Here is a 25040-nt window from a genome sequence, read left to right on the forward strand (position 1 = left end):
TACGTACCTATTCTTAATTTCTTGTAAATGCGCTTATCAAAAATATCATTAATGCTAAAATCTTATTGGTCGAGAGCGTCCAGTTTTGGGATGCTAATAATCGTCAATAGCAATGCCTTCTCGGGTTTTGTTTATTGTAGACAAGAATGTTTTCTTTCGAAGTTATGCATCATATAGATACGTTCTCGTTGTTTAATTCAAGCGTTTGCTTCACATAAAGCTATATTGTTTCACTATCAGATACAATTTATTCAGCTGGATGTTCTTTCTTATGCAATGGAAAGATGCCAGGAAAGCCTTCAGAATTTGTAAGAAGGTAAATTCCTTATTACAACTGTCAATTTGATGGCTTTTCAAACCACGGCTTTTAAACCGTACAATTGAAACGTTTGATGGTGAAATAAAACTTTTCAAGCAAGCTAAATAATATATAGTATAACGAGTAAAGTTTATGATCTGATTTGAACATTTCATTGTCTTATGTTGATGACTTTTTGCAAGAAAGTATCCTAAGCCCTAAAGTATGATTTTGTCTTTCTAGCCAGGAAAAACTTTTGAAAAACCTGCTCAGTGTTTTAAATCATCCACCAAAGGTAGTTTGCATCTGAATGTTTTGTTGGAAAATCAGATATATTTACATTATAAAGTATGTATGTGTATTGACAAGCTTTATGTTTGTATAAAGGACCAGTTGCATGAACGGTCTGGGGGTCTCAAGTAATATGGTGAACAAATACAGTTTATCTGAAAAACTGATCAACATCGCCAATCTTACATGTCTGTATGCATTACAATATTAAAAAAATGTACTAAACAGTAAATACAATAAAGCATATTTAAGATGTTGAAGAGTTGTGGTATGACACATATTGACTGTAATTTGAGCTGTCAGTGCCACTGCTTATTCAAATTGTTGAGCTTCCTAATAGTTTAAAAAACAAGCATCCTATAGAGCAAAAAATGTGTTTTTTTTTTCAATTCAGCCACATGTGTTAGCTGACAGTGAAAATGATGCTAAATCAGAGAAAGATTCAGAGGAATTCAGTGAGAGAAAATGTTTGGAGAAATTCAAGTAAATTTGATTGTTTTATTTTAAAAATAAATGCTTAGAACATTGGCTTAGAAGTGAAAGCAGCTTAATTTATTGAATACATTAAAATTAATCCATTTTTTAATATGCTTATGTAGGACGACATATCAAAGCACTAGGGTATTCTCAACCCATGCTTGCAGTAATTATTTTAACCAGGTATTTGAAAATTGAAATCAATAGTGTAAATTTATACAAAGTTATGATTGTTTCACATTAGTAAAAGTTGTTGTATATAGTTGTCAAAGAAAATTTTACTTATTTTAATTGTGATATAAATATTTCACTTAGATTTTTGAGGGACTGGTGACATATCGTCTGGCTTACAAGTATGTTTAGTAATTTAATATTGGTCATGTGCTTATTTCATGTTGTGCATATGTACAAAAGTATATTTACTCCATTCGACCATGGATAGATTTTCATGTTTTTTACGGGAGTGGTGCTAAATATTTAAGAGTGGGGGGTAAGCTGGTAAGGAAGTGAAGAAAGACAATGTAGCAGTGTAGAATGTAGCATGGTCCGGTAGGGCAGCTATCAGAGGTTGTGAAGAAAGTTGAAACATTGCCCAGAAAAACTCAGTTCAACCGTACTACTGATTTCTTTTGCTAAAAATAGGGGGGGTTAAAATGTTTCTTACAGGTTTCTTAGAGGGGTTAGCAATTTATTTAGGGGGTGAACTCTTATGTTTGGAGAGATGGCACCCCCCTGTATATCGATTCATGCTTTTGACAAAAGAGATACTTACTGTATACATACCTTTGGCATAATATATGTACACTGAGTGTCTGCTATAGAACTTGTGCATATTGTGCTTACATCCATTGTTTACTGTTTATCTTGTGTCTAGAGTAAAAGCTATGTATGTAGTCTTTCTATTTTTACAATGCAAATATTTTTTGTTCATGGACTAGAAAAACACTGAATAGAAATAATATTTGGAAGAAAAGAATTATAATTTTCCTGGAAAATTTGCATTCATTGGAAAAGTAAAAATTTGGACTGGCTTACCCACTACTAGATGTAGCTCACATTTATAATTTAATTTCTGTGACTGCTTTATATGTAGCAAACATATAATGTTTATAAACACACAGACGGTCACTGTTCCACAAAACACTGGATTCTGAAGGCTATCACCACAAAGAATATGGAACTTTCAATCATCAAACATTGTCAGCAGTTTTTCTCTTGATTTTGCTAGTCTATATAACTTACACATACAATCACATTATGATACTGTGAGTCCAAACCATTCTTTTCCTAAATGGACTGACTTGAACACACTGTCAATGTTTCCTAAATAAACTGACTTGAACACACTGTCAATGTTTCATAAATAAACTGACTTGAACACACTGTCAATGTTTCATAAATAAACTGACTTGAACACACTGTCAATGTTTCATAAATAAACTGAGTTGGACACAGTGTCAATGTTTCCTAAATAAACTGAATTGAACACACTGTCAATGTTTCATAAATAAACTGACTTGGACTCCCTGTCAATGTTCCAATAATGGACTGACTTGAACACACTGTCAATGTTTCATAAATAAACTGAGTTGGACACAGTGTCAATGTTTCCTAAATAAACTGAATTGAACACACTGTCAATGTTTCATAAATAAACTGACTTGGACTCCCTGTCAATGTTCCAATAATGGACTGACTTGTACACACTGTCAATGTTTCATAAATAAACTGACTTGAACACAGTGTCAATGCTCCAATAATGGACTGACTTGTACACGCTATCATTGTTCTATAAATGGACTGACTTGAACACAGTGTCAATGTTTCATAAATAAACTGACTTGAACACACTGTTGATGCTCCAGAAATGGACTGATTTTGAATGAAATACTCATTTAGTCAACATAAAGTACAACTACAACTATGTATGATCCTTGTACTTTATAAAAAATAACTGCATGCTTTCTTTATGATTGGATTGAGTGTTTATATTTATGTATTAAATTCACCAATAGAGAATGGATATCTTTGGCATCAAGGGAGAACGTCTTACGATTGTTTGCATGTCTTCGTATTTTACTGCGAGATTCTACATATCAGGTAATTTTTCTGCATCGTCTACGTATATAAATACATGCTTTTATGTGTGTCATTTTTAATTACGTATGTAGTGAAAGACTGGGGATTATGCATGTAATTTTTTTTATGATTTTAGAGACTATTTTTCGAGCTTGGTGCTATCAAAACACTTGCACAGGTTTGTGATTTAGCGTCCACGTTACATAACGTTAATTGTTTGCAACTGTATTCAAAATTTGAAAACTTTATTGCAATTCTTGCAATGAACGATGATTTAAGATTTTTCAAGGCAAAGATGTAACTCATCGTTATGAAAAACTGAAAATTTAAAATAAAATCTTTGTTCTTTTAAACTTAAGTTTTAATGCATGTTTTTAACATAAAAATTGAATAAAAAATTCTAATTTTACCCACATTGGCTATTTTTTTATGAACTACTTTACAGAAATGTTTTAGACATTCGTCAAAATATAAATTGTTGAGTTCAATCGACAGTTTTTGAACCAGATATTTTATTCAAAATTTGTAAAAGATGGTAACATTTTTTATGTTCCTCATGGTATGTACCTTTTGGTAAAGACATGTTGGGAAATAAAACGTGAATGAGAATTTTTTTGTTCTTTATTCTTTAAATAATAAGATATACAAAAATTCTACGCATATTATTGCTAGTTTTATACATTTGCAAAAAGATACGTACTTTATGTTTTGGAAGTACCGTAAATGCTCGCTTTACCGCGGCGGCGCTAAATCGACCATTTAAGGTACTGCATAATATGAATACATACGTAGCTATGCTGTGCTTCAGCGGAATGTTAACTTGTATGATTACAATGTATTATTATAGTCTGTTTTGTAGTTGTAAACCGTGTTCAGATACACAATGTAGAACAATTTTGAACAGTATTTTGCAAATACCATCTCATGTATCTGCTGTGCATAAAAATTTTACAGTTTTTTGTGGTGTCCAGTCTACACTGTGTTGTATTATTTTCATATATAGAATAATTTCATTTGAGTTGCATTTTTTAAGATGTTACAAGATTTGACAAAGGATTATTTTGATGATACTGATGACGAATATACTGTGGATATCTTGAAAGAAATGACAAGTACAGTATTGTGGTTGTAGCTATTTATGTTTAACTGCAAATTTCCATATAGTTTAAAGAAAATCGTATTTATATTGCTGGTTTTAATGGCCATATTGAAACTATTTGAAATCGTTTTGTCATTTTAACGTGTTGTCATGTCAAGGAAATGTCTTGGTCCATGTTTTTCATTGAAAAGGACTAAAAGTGTTGGTGGGGAGGGGGAGGGGAGGGTATAGGATAGAAATATATTTGCTTCAATAATATTTGGATGTATAAATAAATGTAGTGAGGGTCATTGCTCTTCTTCTAAAGAAAGTTAGGGGACTTCCTTCCTCCTTTATGCTCAGGTTCTGGCTTATTTTTTGTCAATATTTGTTTGCAGATATTTGTCAAAAACTACCAACTGATGACAAGAAACGCGAATGGCTGATAGGATGCGGTGTGCATAAGGTTGCGTTGCAAATTAACTTTTTTTGTGTTTTATTTACATTGTTATTTCTTACAATACGTTGCCAACTAGGTTTCCATTGTGAAGACATTAATGCAGTTTTAACATCAAATCCATGTTGAAATTTTGACTTTCTAGCTTACAAACGCCATTTCGTTTCGTTTCAATTGCCGTAAACTTAACTAGAATTATCTTCTCTCTTATGTACATTCAGTTGAAAATAATAAATTAATTAGATTTTATCTGAACAGCGGCTTTAAATGGTTATATTTTCTGGTGAAAATTCTTTCTTTTACGCATTTGATATGACAAATTGTGGCCTTACATATTTGTACTTTTCAATCTGTTTATTCCATTTAATGCTGCTGTTTCACGCAAATTTTCTACTTCTTTGCTTTTTTTGTGGTTGTAATGCTTGTCATATTCTTGCATGTAGCCTTTGGTTATGTTAGTTTCTGCAAGAGATGTTATGATTGTTCAATGCTCTCTTTCTGCTCTAATTGGTTTATGTGAAAGGTATATGTTCTATGACATTGTATTTTATTTAGCATTTTTGATCTTAAAGGATTTATTATACCTATAAAACCTGGCATTTGCGAAGAATTATGATTTTGTAAAAATCAAAAACTGCCCTTCTCGAAAATGTTTGACTTCTCCAAAATTAAAGAGAAGAGAAAAAAAAGTTGCAAATGCTAAACTCATCAATCAAAATATTCAGTTTTTTGTTAAACGTTTGATAAGGCACGATTTCCACTATACAACGTATTCGTTCATAACGACATCTTTGTTTAAGAAGCAACGATATATGAAGCAAATGATGATTAAATTGATAGATTGAATTTATTTATTTCTTTTTTTCGCATCAAATTGTTGTCACTGCCATTAAATTTAGAGAAAATTTATCCTGGCTCCGAGCTTCTGATAGAAGTACAGAAACTAGTAATTTTGTTGTAGAAAAGTATTTGACTCTTCTACGTACGTAGGGAAGTTTTTACAGAGATTTGAAGCGAGTTTATCTATCGAAAAGTTTACAATTGTTTTAATCATTTTCTTAGCTAAGATAAACACATCATCGAAACCAACTTAAGTTTGTAGACACACAAGTTGTTGATTCTAAATTACCACAACAAAGGATGTTAGTCTCTAAACGTCAGTCAATACAAACAGTTTTTTTCACTGTTCTACTAATCTGGACGATCAAAACTTTTAAAAAACTTAATGAAGTTTATGTGTTTTTTGAATGTTGTACAAGTGAGAAAGAGACGTCAAGTGATGCATCCAAGGCTGCTATTGGGGAGTTGAACTGCACCGAAATCTTACTTCGTATTGTTGAGAACTATGAGATGCCTTTGAAAAAGTAAGAGATTATATTTCATAACTTTTGATCTTTTTTAAAATCAGTTTATTATCATGTGTTTATCGTTTGTTATTTGAATGAAATGCTTTTTAATATATGATTATTTTATACTTTACTTAACAGACTCTCTGCAAACCTACTGAGGATACTGTGTTCCAATGTAAATGTAAGGGAACAAGTGAAATTATATAATGGAATTCGAACATGCTTAAGGTATGTTTTAAATGCCATTTTACTCTGAATACATGTTAGCGAAATGTTTATTCAACAAAAAAGTATATATAAGGACTTTTGTATCACTAATAATTTTCTTGAAGCTTTTTCCTCTATTTGAAATGCTGATTTCTATGACACGAACAGTTAAGTTAATCGAATTTGGCATAAAACTAGTAAATATTTGATTGTTTTCACCAGTTTTTAGTGCACTCCATTTGCTCTTTTTATATGACATTTTAAACGTTCATATTTTTGATGTTTTCAGCGTAGTTAAAAATTTTTCATTGTATTCGAAGACGTTTCTTATTTTATTACATAAATTGCATGAAGTTACAAACGACTTTAAAATCAGTTTTCCAACTGTACGCTAATGGACACTAGTCGAATAAAGGCAAAAGGCTAAAAGAAAAACTGCCTTTTGATGCGTTACGTCGTCCCAAATTTTTATTCTTGTAGAAAACATTTCCTTATTTATAACAAAAATATTTTTATATACTCTATTTCTTGCTATGGTCTTCTTTTAGCTTGCTCAATTCAGACAATGTAAAATTTTTGTGGTACTTGGTAAGTTTTGTTTTCATCATATCGTGATACATACCTGTAAAAGATACATACATCTACTGAATGTTTTAATTGCCAATCTTGTTCCAGGTGTGGATTATCATTCAGTTATCTGAAGAGCAAGACTCCAGTGATGACGTTCGTTTACTTGGAGGAATACCATTTTTATTAAATCTACTTCAGTATGCAAATTTTATTCATGCTTTTCACTCACTAAGTCATGCTTTGCTTACATGCTTTGTGCGTTTAGAAGTGATAAAGACAGCTTAGTGCATGTTTAGCAATTTGAAAGTAACAGTTGCTTGCATGCAGGAGTTGTTAAAGATATTGTATTTACTATCACTTCAGTAAAGAGGGAATGTTCAATGACGATCAAAATGTTTTTGAGAAATCAAGTGAATCCGATTTTAAAAACTCATCTCAGGTAAAGACCTAAACGGAAATAATTTGTTGTGCCTATCATAAATAAAATATTCTTACTGTTTAAAGATTTATCGACAAAATAATGAAACTTTTTACCTCAGTAATCAGTGTTTTTTCCAGTCATCAAAAAACTTGATTTTCGTGGAAATCATGAATTATATACTATACAAAGGTGTAGGATTGCAAAAAAAATTATGTATACGTAATTTATGTATAACGTAAATATTATGCTGTTTTGAATATGAATACCTAAAACGCATGGTTTGCGTACGTTTTTATCACTGGTTGACACGCACGTGGAACATACGTGTACACAATAATTTAAGTGCGTGAATATTTGTGAAACATACATGTACAGTGTATACCTTGATCACGTACGTGAACCTATGTCAACATACCTGAGTAACAATAATTTCTGTACGTGAATATTCGTAAAACATACATGTACAGTGTATACCTTGATCTAAGTACGTGAACCTATGTCAACATACCTGAGTAACAATAATTTAAGTACGTGAATATTCGTAAAACATACGTGTACAGTATATACCTTGATCTAAGTACGTGAACCTATGTCAACATACCTGAGTAACAATAATTTAAGTACGTGAATATTCGTAAAACATATATGTACAGTGTATACCTTGATCTAAGTACGTGAACCTATGTCAACATACCTGAGTAACAATAATTTAAGTACGTGAATATTCGTAAAACATACATGTACAGTGTATACCTTGATCTAAGTACGTGAATCTATGTCAACATACCTGAGTAACAATAATTTAAGTACGTGAATATTCGTAAAACATACATGTACAGTGTATACCTTGATCTAAGTACGTGAACCTATGTCAACATACCTGAGTAACAATAATTTAAGTACGTGAATATTCGTAAAACATACATGTACAGTATATACCTTGATCTAAGTACGTGAACCTATGTCAACATACCTGAGTAACAATAATTTCTGTACGTGAATATTCGTGAAACATACATGTACAGTGTATACCTTGATCTAAGTACGTGAACCTATGTCAACATACCTGAGTAACAATAATTTAAGTACGTGAATATTTGTAAAACATACATGTACAGTGTATACCTTGATCAAGTACGTGAATCTATGTCAACATACCTGAGTCACAATAATTTAAGTACGTGAATATTCGTAAAACATTCATGTACAGTGTATACCTTGATCTAAGTACGTGAACCTATGTCAACATACCTGAGTAACAATAATTTAAGTACGTGAATATTCGTAAAACATACATGTACAGTATATACCTTGATCTAAGTACGTGAATCTATGTCAACATACCTGAGTAACAATAATTTAAGTACGTGAATATTCGTGAAACATACATGTACAGTGTATACCTTGACCTAAGTACGTGAATCTATGTCAACATACCTGAGTAACAATAATTTAAGTACGTGAATATTCGTAAAACATACATGTACAGTGTATACCTTGATCTAAGTACGTGAATCTATGTCAACATACCTGAGTAACAATAATTTAAGTACGTGAATATTTGTAAAACATACATGTACAGTGTATACCTTGATCTAAGTACGTGAATCTATGTCAACATACCTGAGTAACAATAATTTAAGTACGTGAATATTCGTAAAACATACATGTACAGTGTATACCTTGATCTAAGTACGTGAACCTATGTCAACATACCTGAGTAACAATAATTTAAGTACGTGAATATTCGTAAAACATACATGTACAGTATATACCTTGATCTAAGTACGTGAACCTATGTCAACATACCTGAGTAACAATAATTTCTGTACGTGAATATTCGTGAAACATACATGTACAGTGTATACCTTGATCTAAGTACGTGAACCTATGTCAACATACCTGAGTAACAATAATTTAAGTACGTGAATATTTGTAAAACATACATGTACAGTGTATACCTTGATCAAGTACGTGAATCTATGTCAACATACCTGAGTCACAATAATTTAAGTACGTGAATATTCGTAAAACATTCATGTACAGTGTATACCTTGATCTAAGTACGTGAACCTATGTCAACATACCTGAGTAACAATAATTTAAGTACGTGAATATTCGTAAAACATACATGTACAGTATATACCTTGATCTAAGTACGTGAATCTATGTCAACATACCTGAGTAACAATAATTTAAGTACGTGAATATTCGTGAAACATACATGTACAGTGTATACCTTGATCTAAGTACGTGAATCTATGTCAACATACCTGAGTAACAATAATTTAAGTACGTGAATATTCGTAAAACATACATGTACAGTGTATACCTTGATCTAAGTACGTGAATCTATGTCAACATACCTGAGTAACAATAATTTAAGTACGTGAATATTTGTAAAACATACATGTACAGTGTATACCTTGATCTAAGTACGTGAACCTATGTCAACATACCTGAGTAATAATAATTTAAGTACGTGAATATTTGTAAAACATTCATGTACAGTGTATACCTTGATCAAGTACGTGAACCTATGTCAACATACCTGAGTAACAATAATTTAAGTACGTGAATATTTGTAAAACATTCATGTACAGTGTATACCTTGATCAAGTACGTGAACCTATGTCAACATACCTGAGTAACAATAATTTAAGTACGTGAATATTCGTGAAACATACATGTACAGTGTATACCTTGATCAAGTACGTGAATCTATGTCAATATACCTGAGTCACAATAATTTAAGTACGTGAATATTTGTAAAACATTCATGTACAGTGTATACCTTGATCTAAGTACGTGAATCTATGTCAACATACCTGAGTAACAATAATTTAAGTACGTGAATATTCGTGAAACATACATGTACAGTGTATACCTTGATCAAGTACGTGAATCTATGTCAACATACCTGAGTCACAATAATTTAAGTACGTGAATATTTGTAAAACATACATGTACAGTGTATACCTTGATCTAAGTACGTGAACCTATGTCAACATACCTGAGTAACAATAATTTAAGTACGTGAATATTCGTAAAACATACATGTACAGTATATACCTTGATCTAAGTACGTTTACATATACATGATCATATATGGGACACGTGATGAAAAACTCGCGAACAAGACGATTACAATCAAACACATGCTATGACACGTTACTAATGATTCACGGTAATTATACAGGTTTGAAACTTGCTAAGTGCATCACCTTTTGCATATGCATCCTTTTGTCTGTAAATCATATTACTCTTTTTTACTTAGGTTGATGGCAATAGTACTGCTGAAATATTGTCACTTAAGTCAGGTATAGTTTTGTTATGGTTTATTTTTGGCTGTCAGAATTAATTTGTATAGACATACTTACATGTGTTTATCTTTTGGCTGCTGAGTTTTTTTGTGTGTTTGAATATGGATTATTTATAAATCGTCTATGTTTTTTCTATACAGCTGTCTGCACAGCTCTTACAGAACTATCACTGAATGATGCAAATGCCCAAGAAATAATTCAGGTAAGTGTAATTTCATAATGGTAAAAATACATTACATTTGATACATCATAGTAGAATGGCTATCGAGAAACTAATTGAACGATAGTTTTTTTTTTGCTTTCTCCACTTTGTTGAAAGTCAAAAATATGTGTGTATTTCGATCCATAATTAGAATGAATTGGCAGAATTATGCTTTAGGCCATGTTGTAGATACAGTATGTCAGCTGACAACAACTGCATGTTTAGCGTGAGAGTAATACTGGCTGTCTTAGTATAAAAAACCTTGGTGTTGAAAGTGATTTCTATATTTTAAATATACTATAATTTATAATATAATGTTCACATATCACTGCTGTATAATAAAACCCATGAATTACCCCCCTTTCATAAATCCATCCTTCCCGTGTATAAACCAATCAAAAAGCGCTTACGTGTGTGTATAAAAAAATCTGATCAAGCTTTTACAGTCAATCGTGCATTTAATATAGTGTTTTGCGCTTTAGATTTATATAGCTTGAAAGAGAAACCCTTTAACATTCTATTCACATGTTTCTTATTTCACCTATCAATCAGCATTTTTCTGCCGTTGAGAGTACAACGAATTAATAATGTTTACTGCCAATTCAAAGAAAAAAAAAAAATAGTGAGTAAGCATGTTTCCATGTGTTGTATAATGCGCAGGAAAATCTTCAACATTTGTACTTTAAAGAGTTCTTCTTTTTTGCTTTATTAAAATATAAGTGCAATACACAATGTCGAATGCATGATTTTTTGATACATATGCATACTGCGTAATCTCAGGTTTTATACTTTATAAGTGGAGGTTCGGGGTACATGTAAGATATACATAAACCCACGATGTTCATGTGTATGTGATGTTTTAAACATTTTTTTCAGTCAAATGGTCTGTTCTTGCTGAGTTCTCTTATCGTTTATACGACACCTGGCAAAACTGTTTTGTTGGAAGAAGAAAAAACATTTGAAATGAAGGTAGATATGCTGTAATCACTCTTATTCTGCTCTTGTGTTGTAATTATACGCATGCTCAGTAACTCTCGTGTTGTAATTCTACGAATGCTCAGTAATTCTCGTGTTGTAATTCTACGAATGCTCAGTAGTGCTCGTGTTGTGACTATACGCATGCTCAATATGGGTTTTCAATTTTTGAATGGAAAAATATATTTACGTAGATTACAATGCAAGGTGCATTTTGAAACTGATTTTTAAAACAGTTTTGTCTCTGGTTAAAAAAACGCATGGCAACGAGTAGAACATAAAATATCTTCATGCAAAATCTTTTCTATAGAATTGGCTTTAAATTGTCTTGTTTAGTTACTGATGGTAAATTTACTTAGGGTGTATATTTTTGTTTGAAATTCTCTCATTATTTATGGCTGAAACTATATTGCATTAATACTATCTTAAGTTTGGTGCCTTGCCATTTGCTTTTCTACAGCACATTTGAAAAGCCATTTCAATGAATGAAAGCGTTATTTCTTATTACAATGCAGCTGCATGTGTATGTTGATTCGCCACAGCTAAATATAACTATGTTTAATTTATTTTTAATATCGTATAATATATTAAATTTCTTGTTATAGAAGAGTGCATTGAGGGCTCTTCGATATCTCTTCAGTATGGAAAGAAATCGTCAACTGTTTAAAATGTATGTTAATTTTACACGCTTTGACTGAAAATGTGATATGCAATGTACCGTTATCATTGAGAAATTTTGTAGTTTTCCTGAAACACGCTTTATTATTTTAATAAACACGTCAGTGTCGTATTCAGTTTATTCAATACTTATATTGATTTTTAGAATAAGAAAAATTGAAACAAATGTATTTCAATGTGCTTTCTGAGTTATCAAAATAATTTTATTGCAATTCATCAACTTGGGCAAAAGATATTTGCTTACACTTTGTTGGACTACAAAATTATTGCATTGTGAAGACACGAAAAACTTACTAATAAACTATTATTGGATGATATCAAGAATCATTCAGACCGAGGTCAATGTTTTCTGCCGAAGCGAAGCTGCGATTCGAAAGCCGAATTCAATAATTGTTTTATTATTCACTTCAACGAACTGAAATATTATTGAAACATATCAATGTAAAACATTTTTAAAACTTTCGCTTATTTGTCCTTGTCAGACGGTTTGCAGGTAGTTGATCAATCAAAACCGACATTGTTCACATAGTGAATAATAATAGCAGTTACATTGCAATACATAGATTGATGTATGATGTTAATATACGTTTTGTACATTATTATTTATATTTTTAATTATGTTTTAATTCGGCATACGTATTGTGGAACGATATTTTGAAACAATCATTTCTTGCAGTCTTTTTCCTCCTGAAATCTTTGAACAATTCATTGATGTTGGTCATTATGTTCAAGATCTTAATGCATATCAATCATTGGTGGAGAAAATTGGAAATCTTTCGGTTCGTGTTAGGTCTTGTTTCACAGTATGCTCGCTCGTCTTGGATTATATCACAAATTGTTCAATTCTTGGATTCAGTTTGCGTTATTTGAAAAGCATAGAATGTTAATATAATAAATACGTACATCGAGTAATCAATTTCTTATCTATTACAAGGATGACCAGTTGAGTTTAATGACTTCAAACATTGAGGCGACAAATAGAAAACGCGCTCCTTCACGCACCGTTGGTTCTTATGCAGTTTTAGAACTTCTTGGATCTGGTGCATTTGGTAGTGTTTATAAGGTTAGTTACGTCATTTTAGGAAGTAGCTAATGGTGATCTTTTTTTGTTGGCATCAAATAATACATTGTTTAGTCCACCACACACATGGTCAGTGTTAAGGAATTCTTTGTAAATACAGATAGGGTTGGGGTGATTCAGATTGCGTGACTTGATGAGAAAATATGTAAATTAAAACCATTGAAAAGCACAGATTTACGTGCAGATATTTTAGGTCGTATGTTTAGTATGGTAAGGTCCGTGTAGTATGTATACTAATGATACGTTCTACATGGTATGTAATACATATATATGATACGTTCTACATGGTATGTAACACATACTATATGATACACACTACATGCTATGTAATACATACTATATGATACGTTTTACATGGTATGTAATACATACTATATGAATGTGCTACATGGTATGTAATACATACTATATGATTCATACATGGTATGTAATACACACTATATGATACGTTTTACATTGTAATACATACATACTTACTATATACTATTATTGGATGATACAATATTCATATGATATGTTCTACATGGTTCTAAATACATACAATAATATTATACTTCTACATGAAATATATTGATACATATCTATGTAATACATTTACATGCTATATGTACATGTCATACATGCATATTGATATATATGACATGTTCACATGTAATAATAATAGCATACTGATACATGATATGTATGATGTTAATATACGTTTACATTATTATTTATATTTCTATATGATAATTCTACATACGTATGTACATAATATGATACAATCATACTTGCATATAATACATCTATCTATGAACAATTCATTATGTTGGTCATTATGTTCAAGGTTAATGCATACAATCATGGTATATGATATACGTGTACTACATACATATGCGTCTGGATTATATCACATATTGTACAATGGATACATGCTATGTGAATACATATGCTATATAATACATACTACATGAGTAATACATTCTATATGATACGATACATTGATAATGTCACATTACAAATACATACGTATACACGTTGGTTCATGCATATAGAACTTCTATCTATATGATGTTAATACATATAGGAATACTAATGGTGATCTTTTTGTTGGTAAATAATACATTGTATAGTACACACACATGATATGTTAATGATATGTAATACATACTATATGATACAGTTCTACATGGTATGTAATTAATACTATATGATACGTTCTACATGGTATGTAATACATACTATATGATACGTTCTATGTAGTATACATACTATATGATACGTTTTACATGATATGTAATACATACTATATGATACGTTTTACATGGTATGTAATACATACTATATGATACGTTCTACATGGTATGTAATACATACTATATGATACGTTCTACATGCTATGTAATACATACTATATGATACGTTCTACATGGTATGTAATACATACTATATGATACGTTGTACATGATATGTAATACATACTATATGATACGTTCTACATGGTATGTAATACATACTATATGATACGTTCTACATGGTATGTAATACATACTATATGATACGTTCTACATGGTATGTAATACATACTATATGATACGTTGTACATGATATGTAAGACATACTATATGATACGTTCTACATGGTATGTAATAAGTAATAAGCGGTATCTATTGCATGGTATTTCTTACATGATTTGTTACACAGATACTAAACATGGTGGTGTGTAACATGGTCTGTATACTACAATCTTCAAAATATTTAATTTCAGCTTCTCATCTATTTTAGTTATACTGTCTTATACTTACACTGTCATATTTATTTCTGTTAGGATTGTAAAGCTACATTTTCTTGTGTTATTTCCTAATCTCTGAGTTGTTGTTAGCATTGGCAGATCCAGCTATAGGCAAAATAATTTATAACAGCCCATTGATAGGTTGAATTTATTCTTTGGAAATTCATAGCCAATGGAATTATAATATAGTATAATTGTTTTGTAGAATTATAATATAGTAATAAAGTGTACACCACATTTAGTTACAATCTCATTCAATGTTGCAAATTACGTATTTTGCCTCATTGCGTAACTTATGTTAAGGTGTGTAAGAAAAACGGTGATGGAACATTCTTTGCCATGAAGGAAATATTACTCACTAATCCTAATCTTGGAAAAACTACATCTGAAAGAAACAAGAGTTCAGGAAATATCATTCAAGAAACAAAGTTTCTAAAAGAGCAGGTGTATATTTTGTATTTATTCAAGTTTTTAATTAAAATATGTAGGAAGTACGTAATGCTTTGAAGTAAAATAGATGTAATGTTTAAAACCCGTACATCGCGCCAGTAATCTGTGTTTAGGTGATGTCTTGATTAAATTAACATGAAGTACGTTGTTTTCAAAGTCCAATTCACAGGGTTAATTTTTTTGCTTAGTACTCACCCAGGTTTAACTACGATTTAAGTCAACCTAGCTCTTGAGATGGCTTAAGTTCGTCCTTTTGATACATGAATTATAATAAACTGAGAGTTTGAGGAATAAAATAATGTATGAAACAATGCACTATCTTTAGATTCCTGTTTTTATTTATAAATCCTTGCATTACTATAAAACAGTAATGAATAAACTTAATACATCTCATTAGTCATAAGTGTGTTGTATTCGTTAATATTGAATAATGCCAGCTAGCATATTTCGCTCAAGTTCTCTCTATTTCATCCTCACGTACTTAATGTAGCCTACTGTTCTAACATGCTGTTAACATTTTTATGATGCAGTTAACTATTGTTCACATAAGAATAACATAGAAACCACTTTTTCGGTCGATCAGTAATTTTTGCCACCTTAAGAAATCCAATCTAAAGTCTAATTATGTTAATCCAACCAATTCAAAATTTTGTCTTCATCTCTTCTGCTTGCTTGTATTTTTTCATATAGTTGAATCATCCTAATGTTGTAAAGTACGTAAAAGCATTTCATCAATGTGAGTAAATCATTTTCGACGGTTATTAATTTTTTTTTGCTCTAATTGACTCTAAACCTTTTACTCAAAGCACAAGAGAAACATTGATCTCTTCATGAAATTTTGAAAAATACAATGTGATTTCTGTTGATCGTATATAGCAAACACCTTGTATGTAATTATGGAATACATTGATGGAGCACCTCTTACTGAGCATTTTAATTCACTAAAAGAAAAAAAGAAAAGTTTTTAGAAGACAGAATATGGAAGATATTTATTCAGGTTCAATTTATTTTTCTGTATACAATTGATATGTATATATTACATAGATCGCACATACCTAATATGAGAATGCTAAAATTTTAAGATACATATTGAAAAGACTCGCTCAAATGAGTAATTTCTAATAAAAAAGTGATATTGGAAGCTCTAAACTACGAGCATGGAGTGCATTCGATGTAGATGCTCAAATTCTGAGAATGAACCACAAATCTTAAGTGACAATATTCAAATCAACCGCTGTCGAAACTACTGCATGTTACTGTGTATTTACACATGAAATATTTCCAACATTTGGTCGTGTCAATGTGATAGCATCATGACGTGCACGTCAACAAACTTTCCTCACAACAATCATTTACACTAAAGTGGGTTTGTTTTTCAGGAAAGAATAAACCAGTTTTCAAAGTGACGCTAGATTTTGCCAGTTTATGTGCATCTACATCGTAATTTGCTTTGCTATTTTACAAAGAAATTCATGACATTATGCCGCCCACAGTAGGACGATGTGTTTAATTAGTTTTTATATTCTTCAAGAACTGAAAGCAGTAGGCTGCCAACCAATACCAGTAATGTAGGCTTTTCTGTACCACTAATGTTAGGTATGCTTGGCCTGCATCTTTTCAAACAGTTTCTTATTAAGTAAAGCTAAACTCTTGACCTTTAGAAAAATTACAAGTTCAACAACTATTTCTTTTAGATCATTCTTGGATTACGATATCTTCATAAGGAGAAACATATTGTCCATCGAGATCTCACGCCAAACAATGTGATGCTTGGCTTAAATGATAAAGTAACAATAAGTAAGTTTCATTCCATGCAAAGTATTTGGAGAGTACATTCATAATTCATTACAATTTAGCTTGTTCAAATTTAGTTTATAAGTGTGAATAGAAAATTCAAAAAATCAGTACGACGCTGTCCGTACTGGGGGTTGAAAATTTACCTTTAGGTGATGACAAAAATTTTTAATAATGCATTAATCGGTACGCACTTTCTTAACAGATATTTCTCAAAAGGGTCAAACTTTTTAATTTTTTAAAATTCATCTTTGAGGCCAACATCCCTGTTGACTGCTGTAATCTTAAACATTCATGGTTTGGTTTTAGCTGACCTAGGTTTAGCAAGACAAAAATTGCCTGATGCAAGTGAACTCACGTCTGTCGTTGGAACAATGTTGTATTGGTGGTAATGAACTTATCTCTCATTCTAATGTTGAGCTTGTAGCAATTATTGTATTTATCTCAACTATTCCTTACAGTCCTGAAATTCTTCAACACTTGCCGTACGGTGAAAAAGCAGATATTTGGGCAGCTGGTTGTCTACTTTATCAAATGGCCACTCTTGATCCGCCGTTTTATTCTTCTAATCTTTTACAATTGGCCACTAAGGTAAACATGTAAATGTTTATGCATCTCTATATCTCATCCAAACTAACTCTCCCTTAGAAACTCATCCTAACTAACTCTCCCTTAAAAACTCATCCTAACTAATTCTCCCTTAAAAACTCATCCTAACTAACTTTCTGCTGAAGTGATTTTGATCTAAAACAAGTCGAATGTGGTGCACACAAAATATTGTTCTCATTTGCTATTGAACCATTCAACCCATTCATCATTATGTAACACGTCCACCTGCTCTTTTACCTGGTGGAAAGTTACCATGTCCACCTGGTCTTTTACCTGGTGGAAAGTTACCATGTCCACCCGGTCTTTTACCTGGTGGAAAGTTACCATTATTTCCAGCTTCTTCAGCTTTATCTTAGGACCATAAGTGATGATTTGATGAAATCCTGGTTATAACAGAATATTTTTTTAAGATTGTGGAAGCTGATTACGAAGAAATTCCTAAAGGCACTTACTCCGAAAAACTGGTTTTGACAGTAGAAAGGTAGGTAATGTCCTTAACGATATTATGACGATTATAAATTTATATCAATATCTATTGGTGAGTAAGTTTTGTGCTTATTGAAAGCTCATTAACATTGCTGTGTGCAACGTCATGTCGCCTTCCTATTGTAGATGCATAACTCGTGACCCAAAAAACCGACCGGATGTTATAGAGGTAACTGAATGCATTATTCCTTATAGCGTAATGTTGCATGTTCAATCTTCTAACGTATAACATGGTGGATTTGTCACTTTTTGTAGTTGAAATGATATTCATTTGTGCTACACAATTATACAAAATCTAGTGATACTAAATTTAGTGGTTTTGTGTTATTCTACCAGAATACTTGGTCACCATGACTCCAACACCAAGTACACACGTATCAGTTTCATGACTCTAACACCAAGTACACACGTATCAGTTTTATGACTCCTAACACGTATCAGTTTTATACACACGTATCAGTTTTATGACTCCAACACCAAGTACACACGTATCAGTTTTATGACTCCAACACCAAGTACACACGTATCAGTTTTATGACTCCAACACCAAGTACACACGTATCAGTTTTATGACTCCACGTATCACAACACCAGTACACACGTATCAGTTTTATGACTCCAACACCAAGTACACACGTATCAGTTTCATGACTCCAACACCAAGTACACACGTATCGGTTTTATGACTCCAACACCAAGTACACACGTATCAGTTTTATGACTCCAACACCAAGTACACACGTATCAGTTTAAATATCAAAAGAAACCATAGTTACTTTCCAGTTTGAAAGAATGTTGATGTTGAAATGTTTACAATATTTTGACTATCCAATTAACACAAAATGATACATACCTACACGTTCTTTTAGTGGAGAACGGTTAAAACAAGGGCAAGTTAAAGACATAATCCTTTTGACGGCAGAACAAGGGATTAGACATTCTTCCTTTTCTTCATTATAAATAGAAGTTAATTTTGGTTTTCATTTAAGCAGACATGACATCTGATGAGAAGTTTGCCGAAATGCATCGTTTCATTTAATTTTATAGCTATCTTCGTTTTGGTTTTCAACAACTCTTTTAATAACTACTCAATTGTCATTAACCATGACAAATACTCTGTTCATAGCTATATTTATGCTTTAACTACTACCAAGTCTTGTTTTACAATATCGTACACTAGTAAAATATACCAACACATCAACGTTCTACTTTCCTTTAGGTTGGCTCCATTATCAGTGACGTGTTAATGAAATACACTGATCAACTAAGGATAGCCGAACTCAGCCTGCAAAAGAAATTAACACATGAGCGTAAGAGAACGCAAAGGTTAGCTCATTTTTTTGTATTAGATTGTAATTTTCTTCATAGTACACTCGAATGAAGGTGTTTGCAAACTCATGATCAGACTTTAGATTTATCTGTTTCGCATTCTTGTTATTTTACGAAAGAAATAAATAATGTTTTTCGTGTTTGCATGAGCTTATGCAAACCTCGGAGAGGTTTGTGAGGACTTCCGACCTTCGGTCTCAGGCTTGCACTGATCTGCTCTTGAGGGAGTTCTCTCAAAGGCCTCTTCCTTCTGCATAAGCCTGTGCAAATACAGTAAACATCTGGTATTTCTTATGTGATGAATTTCATCTCATGGTTGTATTTCTGGCAGAACGCATGCATACAGATTTTTTCTTTTTAAAAGATAAAAATTCATACCCTTAAAAATGACTTGAGTAGTCGAGACTGCTGAATTATTGAAGTATACCATTAAAGCAGAATTTTCGACATGAGAGAGTCTGAGGAAACCTATAAAATGATCTGGATTCGTCCTTATCCTCATACTTGACTGGAAGAAATTCAGGTGTACTATGAGGAGAGTGGACATTGGTTATAAACAACTATACAAAAAAAGTACTAAAACCTATGTGTACGTGACTGGTGTGATTAGCAATAATATTTAAATGAGCAAAAATATTTCTTCAGTAGTGACTGACTAGAAATATTAAAATTGCTTTATAATATTGCTATCTTTAGGCATTGGAACGAGGCAAACACAAACATGAAGAACTATCATCGTTTATTCTGGGCAAGTCAAGAACGTTCCGATAAAATGAAGGTTGAATCAAGCAGTTCAGGATATCATAGCCTGAATAATGAGGATAGTGAGATTACTCTAGATGCTGTCGAAATGCTGAGGAAGACAACTTCGACAGAACTTGGTCAAGTATGTGAATTACGAATTATAAGACAAGTTTAGACACTACATTCTGCATGGTATGCTGAAGATTGATTTTCACATCCATAGAGAACTATGATGGGCGGTGTTTTTCTTTATCAGGCAAAATAATTTTTTTATATAAATACCATAAAAAGCTTTTGGAATTTCTCATCAAAGTATGTTTTTCAACATTTTCAGTTCAATTACATCAAGTCCGGGAATTTGATCTTTAATAAGAAAGTTATCTCAATCTAGTGTGATGTGCGTTCAGTTTTGTTTGATGAGTATGAAGTTTATGTTGTCCGTGTTATAATAATTACTGAAATTGGCAAAGTGATGTAATATTAGTTGCGTTGATTTTATGATTACTGCGTCGTCCAAAAAAACCCAATATCCTTTTCGAGTTATTTTTGCTGTCATATTCTTGTCAGGCATGTCTTGAGGGTCATGACGTTCAGATTTAGTGTGAAATTTCAGTATAAATAGTGACAAAACTCTATGTATATTTGGCTTAATAGGGAAATTCTTCCAAAATCACCAATCCCCATGTTGAGGCGTGTAGCTCAAGTAGCAGCGAGGATATTTTTTGCAAAACATGAAAATGAGAGCAATCTCAGAAGTGAAGATGAAATTTCTGATTTGCCGTATTCCCCAGCACGACATAAATATAGCAGACGCCCACTGGCATTGGATCTTTCTTCCATAAACAGTAAAGCTGTACCAAGTCTTATCTCACCAACCTTATCTCCAGATCCAACGAAACGAAGGACACAGTCCAGGTACACCAGTAATACAATTTAGGAGCTCTCTGACGTGTAATTTCTAAGATTGTCAAAATTTAGAAGCATTATTGATTATTATTGTTGTATTATTCATTTCTATAGGGTGTAAAACTTTATTTAATCAGGGTTTGCTCATAAGAGACTAACTGCTAAAATTTTCATCCATAATCGTAAAAAGATTTTCTGGCAAATTCTGTTCTACGTAACTTTAGGGAAATGAAGTTTATCTAATGGTGTAGTTGTTACAAAATCAAAATCAAACACAAATTAATTAGTAAAAAATTGTGGGTATTTTCTTGCAATGCACCTATTGACCAGTCTTTAGAACATGGTTGCGTCTTCTTGACTTCAGAATTACAACATAATATTTTCGTGGCTTTCTCGTTCCCATTCTTGCAGCAATTTTTGTGGCTTTTCCAATTTTTTCTCTGTTACCGCATCACAGCAATTAGAAAATATGTGTTTGAACTGCAGTATTTGAGAATTAGAATAAAATAGCCACAAGTTTTTATAGATTTGCAAACGTATTAATTTTAATCATATTCTAATCATAATCTTGATTATTTGTTTGTGGGAAATTGTTGTTGCTTGTATACTTCACAAATCAAAGAAACATATTTTCATACGGTGTTTTTCTAAAGCCTTACATTTTATGTACATTAAGTGTACCATGCATAAAGATTTGTGTAATCATTTCATTTTTTTAATAATTTTAATCATTCTGTTCTTTTTACGTATAGTTCATCAGTGGAGATGGGAAGAAGACGTGGCTCTATGCAACAAAAAACAAGGCCACGTATGTTCAGAACAAATTTTATGAAATTAATATTTCTTTAGCTTGAAAGACAGATAGGTATTATTATATTTTCGATTTAAAAGCTATTTGCTCTTTCTTTTAATAAATTCACATGTGTGCAATCTCTAAAACTGATGAACAATCTTTCCGTTTTCTTGCTATTCATTTGTATGATCACTATGACATTATTGTTTAAATTGTCTTTATATCCAAGGCAGCGGCCGCCTTAACCATCTCACCATGACATTGTTGATTAAATTGACTTTACATCCAAGGCAGCGGCCACCTTAACCATCTCACTATGACATTATTATTTAAATTGTCTTTACATTTAAGGCAGCGGTCACCTTTACCATCTCACCATGACATTGTTGTTTTAATTGTCTTTACATCCAAGGCAGCGGCCACCTTAACCATCTCACCATGACATTGTTGTTTTAATTGCTTTTACATCCAAGGCAGCGGCCACCTTAACCATCTCACCATGACATTATTGTTTTTATTGTCTTTACATCCACGGCAGCGGCCACCTTAACCATCTCACCATGACATTGTTGTTTTAATTGTCTTTACATCCACGGCAGCGGCCACCTTAACCATCTCACCATGACATTGTTGTTTTAATTGCTTTTACATCCACGGCAGCGGCCACTTTAACCATCTCACCATGATATTGTTCTTTTTATTGCTTTTACATCCACGGCAGTGGCCACCTTAACCATCTCACCATGACATTGTTGTTTTAATTACCTTTACATCCACGGCAGCGGCCACCTTAACCATCTCACCATGATATTGTTCTTTTTATTGCTTTTACAGCCACGGCAGCGGCCACCTTAACCATCTCACCAAGAAAAGTACGACAAATCAACGACCCTATTCTACAAATTTTAAATCAATTGCATAAAATAATATTCATTACTCAGGTAGTACATATTTATGGATTATGTACATCGTGAATTTTTTAAGTTTCTACATCATACGTTTTTTCAATCGTAAAAGCCTATAAAAGTACGTCCTTTCTTATCTATTCTCTGCTTTTTTGTGTGTTTTTGTTGACTTTTAAAAGTCTACTATTCATGTTGTGTCTGCCTTCTCAAAATTTTTCGTACATCATGGTTAAACTAGCTTTCCAGTTTGAATGCGTGATATATTTCTATTCAGCTTCCGCCATCGCTGAAATGCGATGAAAATCGACGAGTTGTGGAGAAATTTAAGCGAGCCTTATTTTACAAGCAAACCAGTTCGTTTAATTTGAAAAGTGAGATAAAGAAAGTAAGTTTTTTAGCTACATCTTTCATTAGTTGTTAACCCAAATTAACTTCTACGTACTTGCTTTTTTGTAGGTACTTGAAGGATCAAAGGAAATAATTGATTTAAGTTTTGGATATGACCAGTCTTCCTCTATTTCACCTCAAAACACGTTAACCTCTCAAGGTACATATTGTTCTTTCATAAATAGTTGGTTGAAACTAATAGGTGCATAACCAATTTGTAAAGTCTGTTAGTCCTAGATCTGTTTTCCAAATACCGCCATGTAAGCAAATTTAGGGCGCATATTTTCAAAATAATACATATTAGTGATTAAAACACATTGAAAGGGCCAGTCCGATTGTATTTTTGTCATTTTCATTGTTGGCTGATGTTTTTTACTTTTATTTTGTTCGCGTTTCAGATATTGTGTCATATTTTCAACAAACTAGGTTACTTGTTTTCTACTGAATCAAACGAAGCAAGCTCCTACAATTCTGGCATAACTTATGAACAAATGCAAGTATGTTTTTATACTACCTTAAGGAAATACCAATTTTAGAGAAACTTTAACTTTTCGTATAATTAATTTATTGGTGATTTAGCTAATTTCTGACTGAAGTGATTTTTTCCTGAGTATTTTTTATTTTTCATATTTTAGATGATCGTTGAAACTGTGTTGATGGAAAGTGGCTACTACGATGTCTCTCCCTGTATAAGGTTACCTATATACATAAGTTCATTTTAAATACTAAATATGCTTGTTGGGAATGTTTGTTTGTGCTTCTTGCTGCCCTTGCTCTACGTCAATATTTTATATAATTGTTCATTAACATATTTAATGACAGACTAAAATATTTAGATGGAATTAAAATTTAACATGCTTTTTATGCTTAAGATTAAAAGGATGTTTGTGGTAACATATCTCATGATATTTAATGAAAACAATGAACTGCGTGAATGAGTTCATTCATTCTTTAAACATGTTGCAGGCAAAATCGTCAAGCTCTGGGTCCAATTGGTGGATTGAATATTCGATGATGTAGCTATGGTGTTTGTGCTAAATAACGGGTAAACATTTTGAATGCTAAAACATCGTTAAACATATTTGATGTACCCTACCTACATAAAATGTAGAACATTTAGTTCTATGGTAAGTAAGTACACTTTTCTCTAGAAAATAGTTTTCATAATATCGACGACCAAAAGTATCAACACTTTGTTATTATTATGTGCATGCTTTATTTGATGTTTTGTACTCGCTGTTTTTTACGACTAAAAATGTGTAAAAATAATACACTGAATCATTGAAGGAACTTCTTATTTATATATAGGTTCTTATATGATTTCATTAACATATCTATTCCAATAAACTGCGCGGATGTTTATTTAAGAATTTTCGGGGG

At 32.0% G+C, this 25040-nt stretch overlaps 1 protein-coding gene across 1 annotated transcript; it reads left to right on the forward strand.

Moving 5' to 3' along the window:
- The first annotated feature begins 110 nt into the window (after positions 1-110).
- Positions 111-23232, forward strand: LOC124439927 (serine/threonine-protein kinase Nek10-like). The gene is given in 35 exon segments (XM_046990221.1): positions 111-316; positions 542-593; positions 984-1072; positions 1189-1249; positions 1382-1419; positions 3082-3166; positions 3282-3323; positions 4179-4257; positions 4622-4689; positions 5124-5203; positions 5940-6044; positions 6168-6257; positions 6785-6824; positions 6912-7003; positions 7170-7245; positions 10505-10547; positions 10691-10752; positions 11629-11721; positions 12333-12397; positions 13082-13184; positions 13340-13468; positions 15561-15701; positions 16398-16443; positions 16584-16658; positions 16661-16704; positions 17402-17504; positions 17811-17889; positions 17963-18092; positions 18521-18591; positions 18723-18765; positions 19816-19922; positions 20622-20811; positions 21324-21584; positions 22328-22383; positions 23203-23232. Coding segments are annotated over 33 exon segments (2634 nt in total). The 5' UTR covers positions 111-284; the 3' UTR covers positions 21405-21584; positions 22328-22383; positions 23203-23232.
- Positions 23233-25040: the final 1808 nt, after the last annotated feature.

This window comes from Xenia sp. Carnegie-2017, unplaced genomic scaffold, assembly GCF_021976095.1.
Source record: "Xenia sp. Carnegie-2017 unplaced genomic scaffold, XeniaSp_v1 HiC_scaffold_2, whole genome shotgun sequence".
Classification (NCBI taxonomy): Eukaryota; Metazoa; Cnidaria; class Anthozoa; order Malacalcyonacea; family Xeniidae; genus Xenia; species Xenia sp. Carnegie-2017.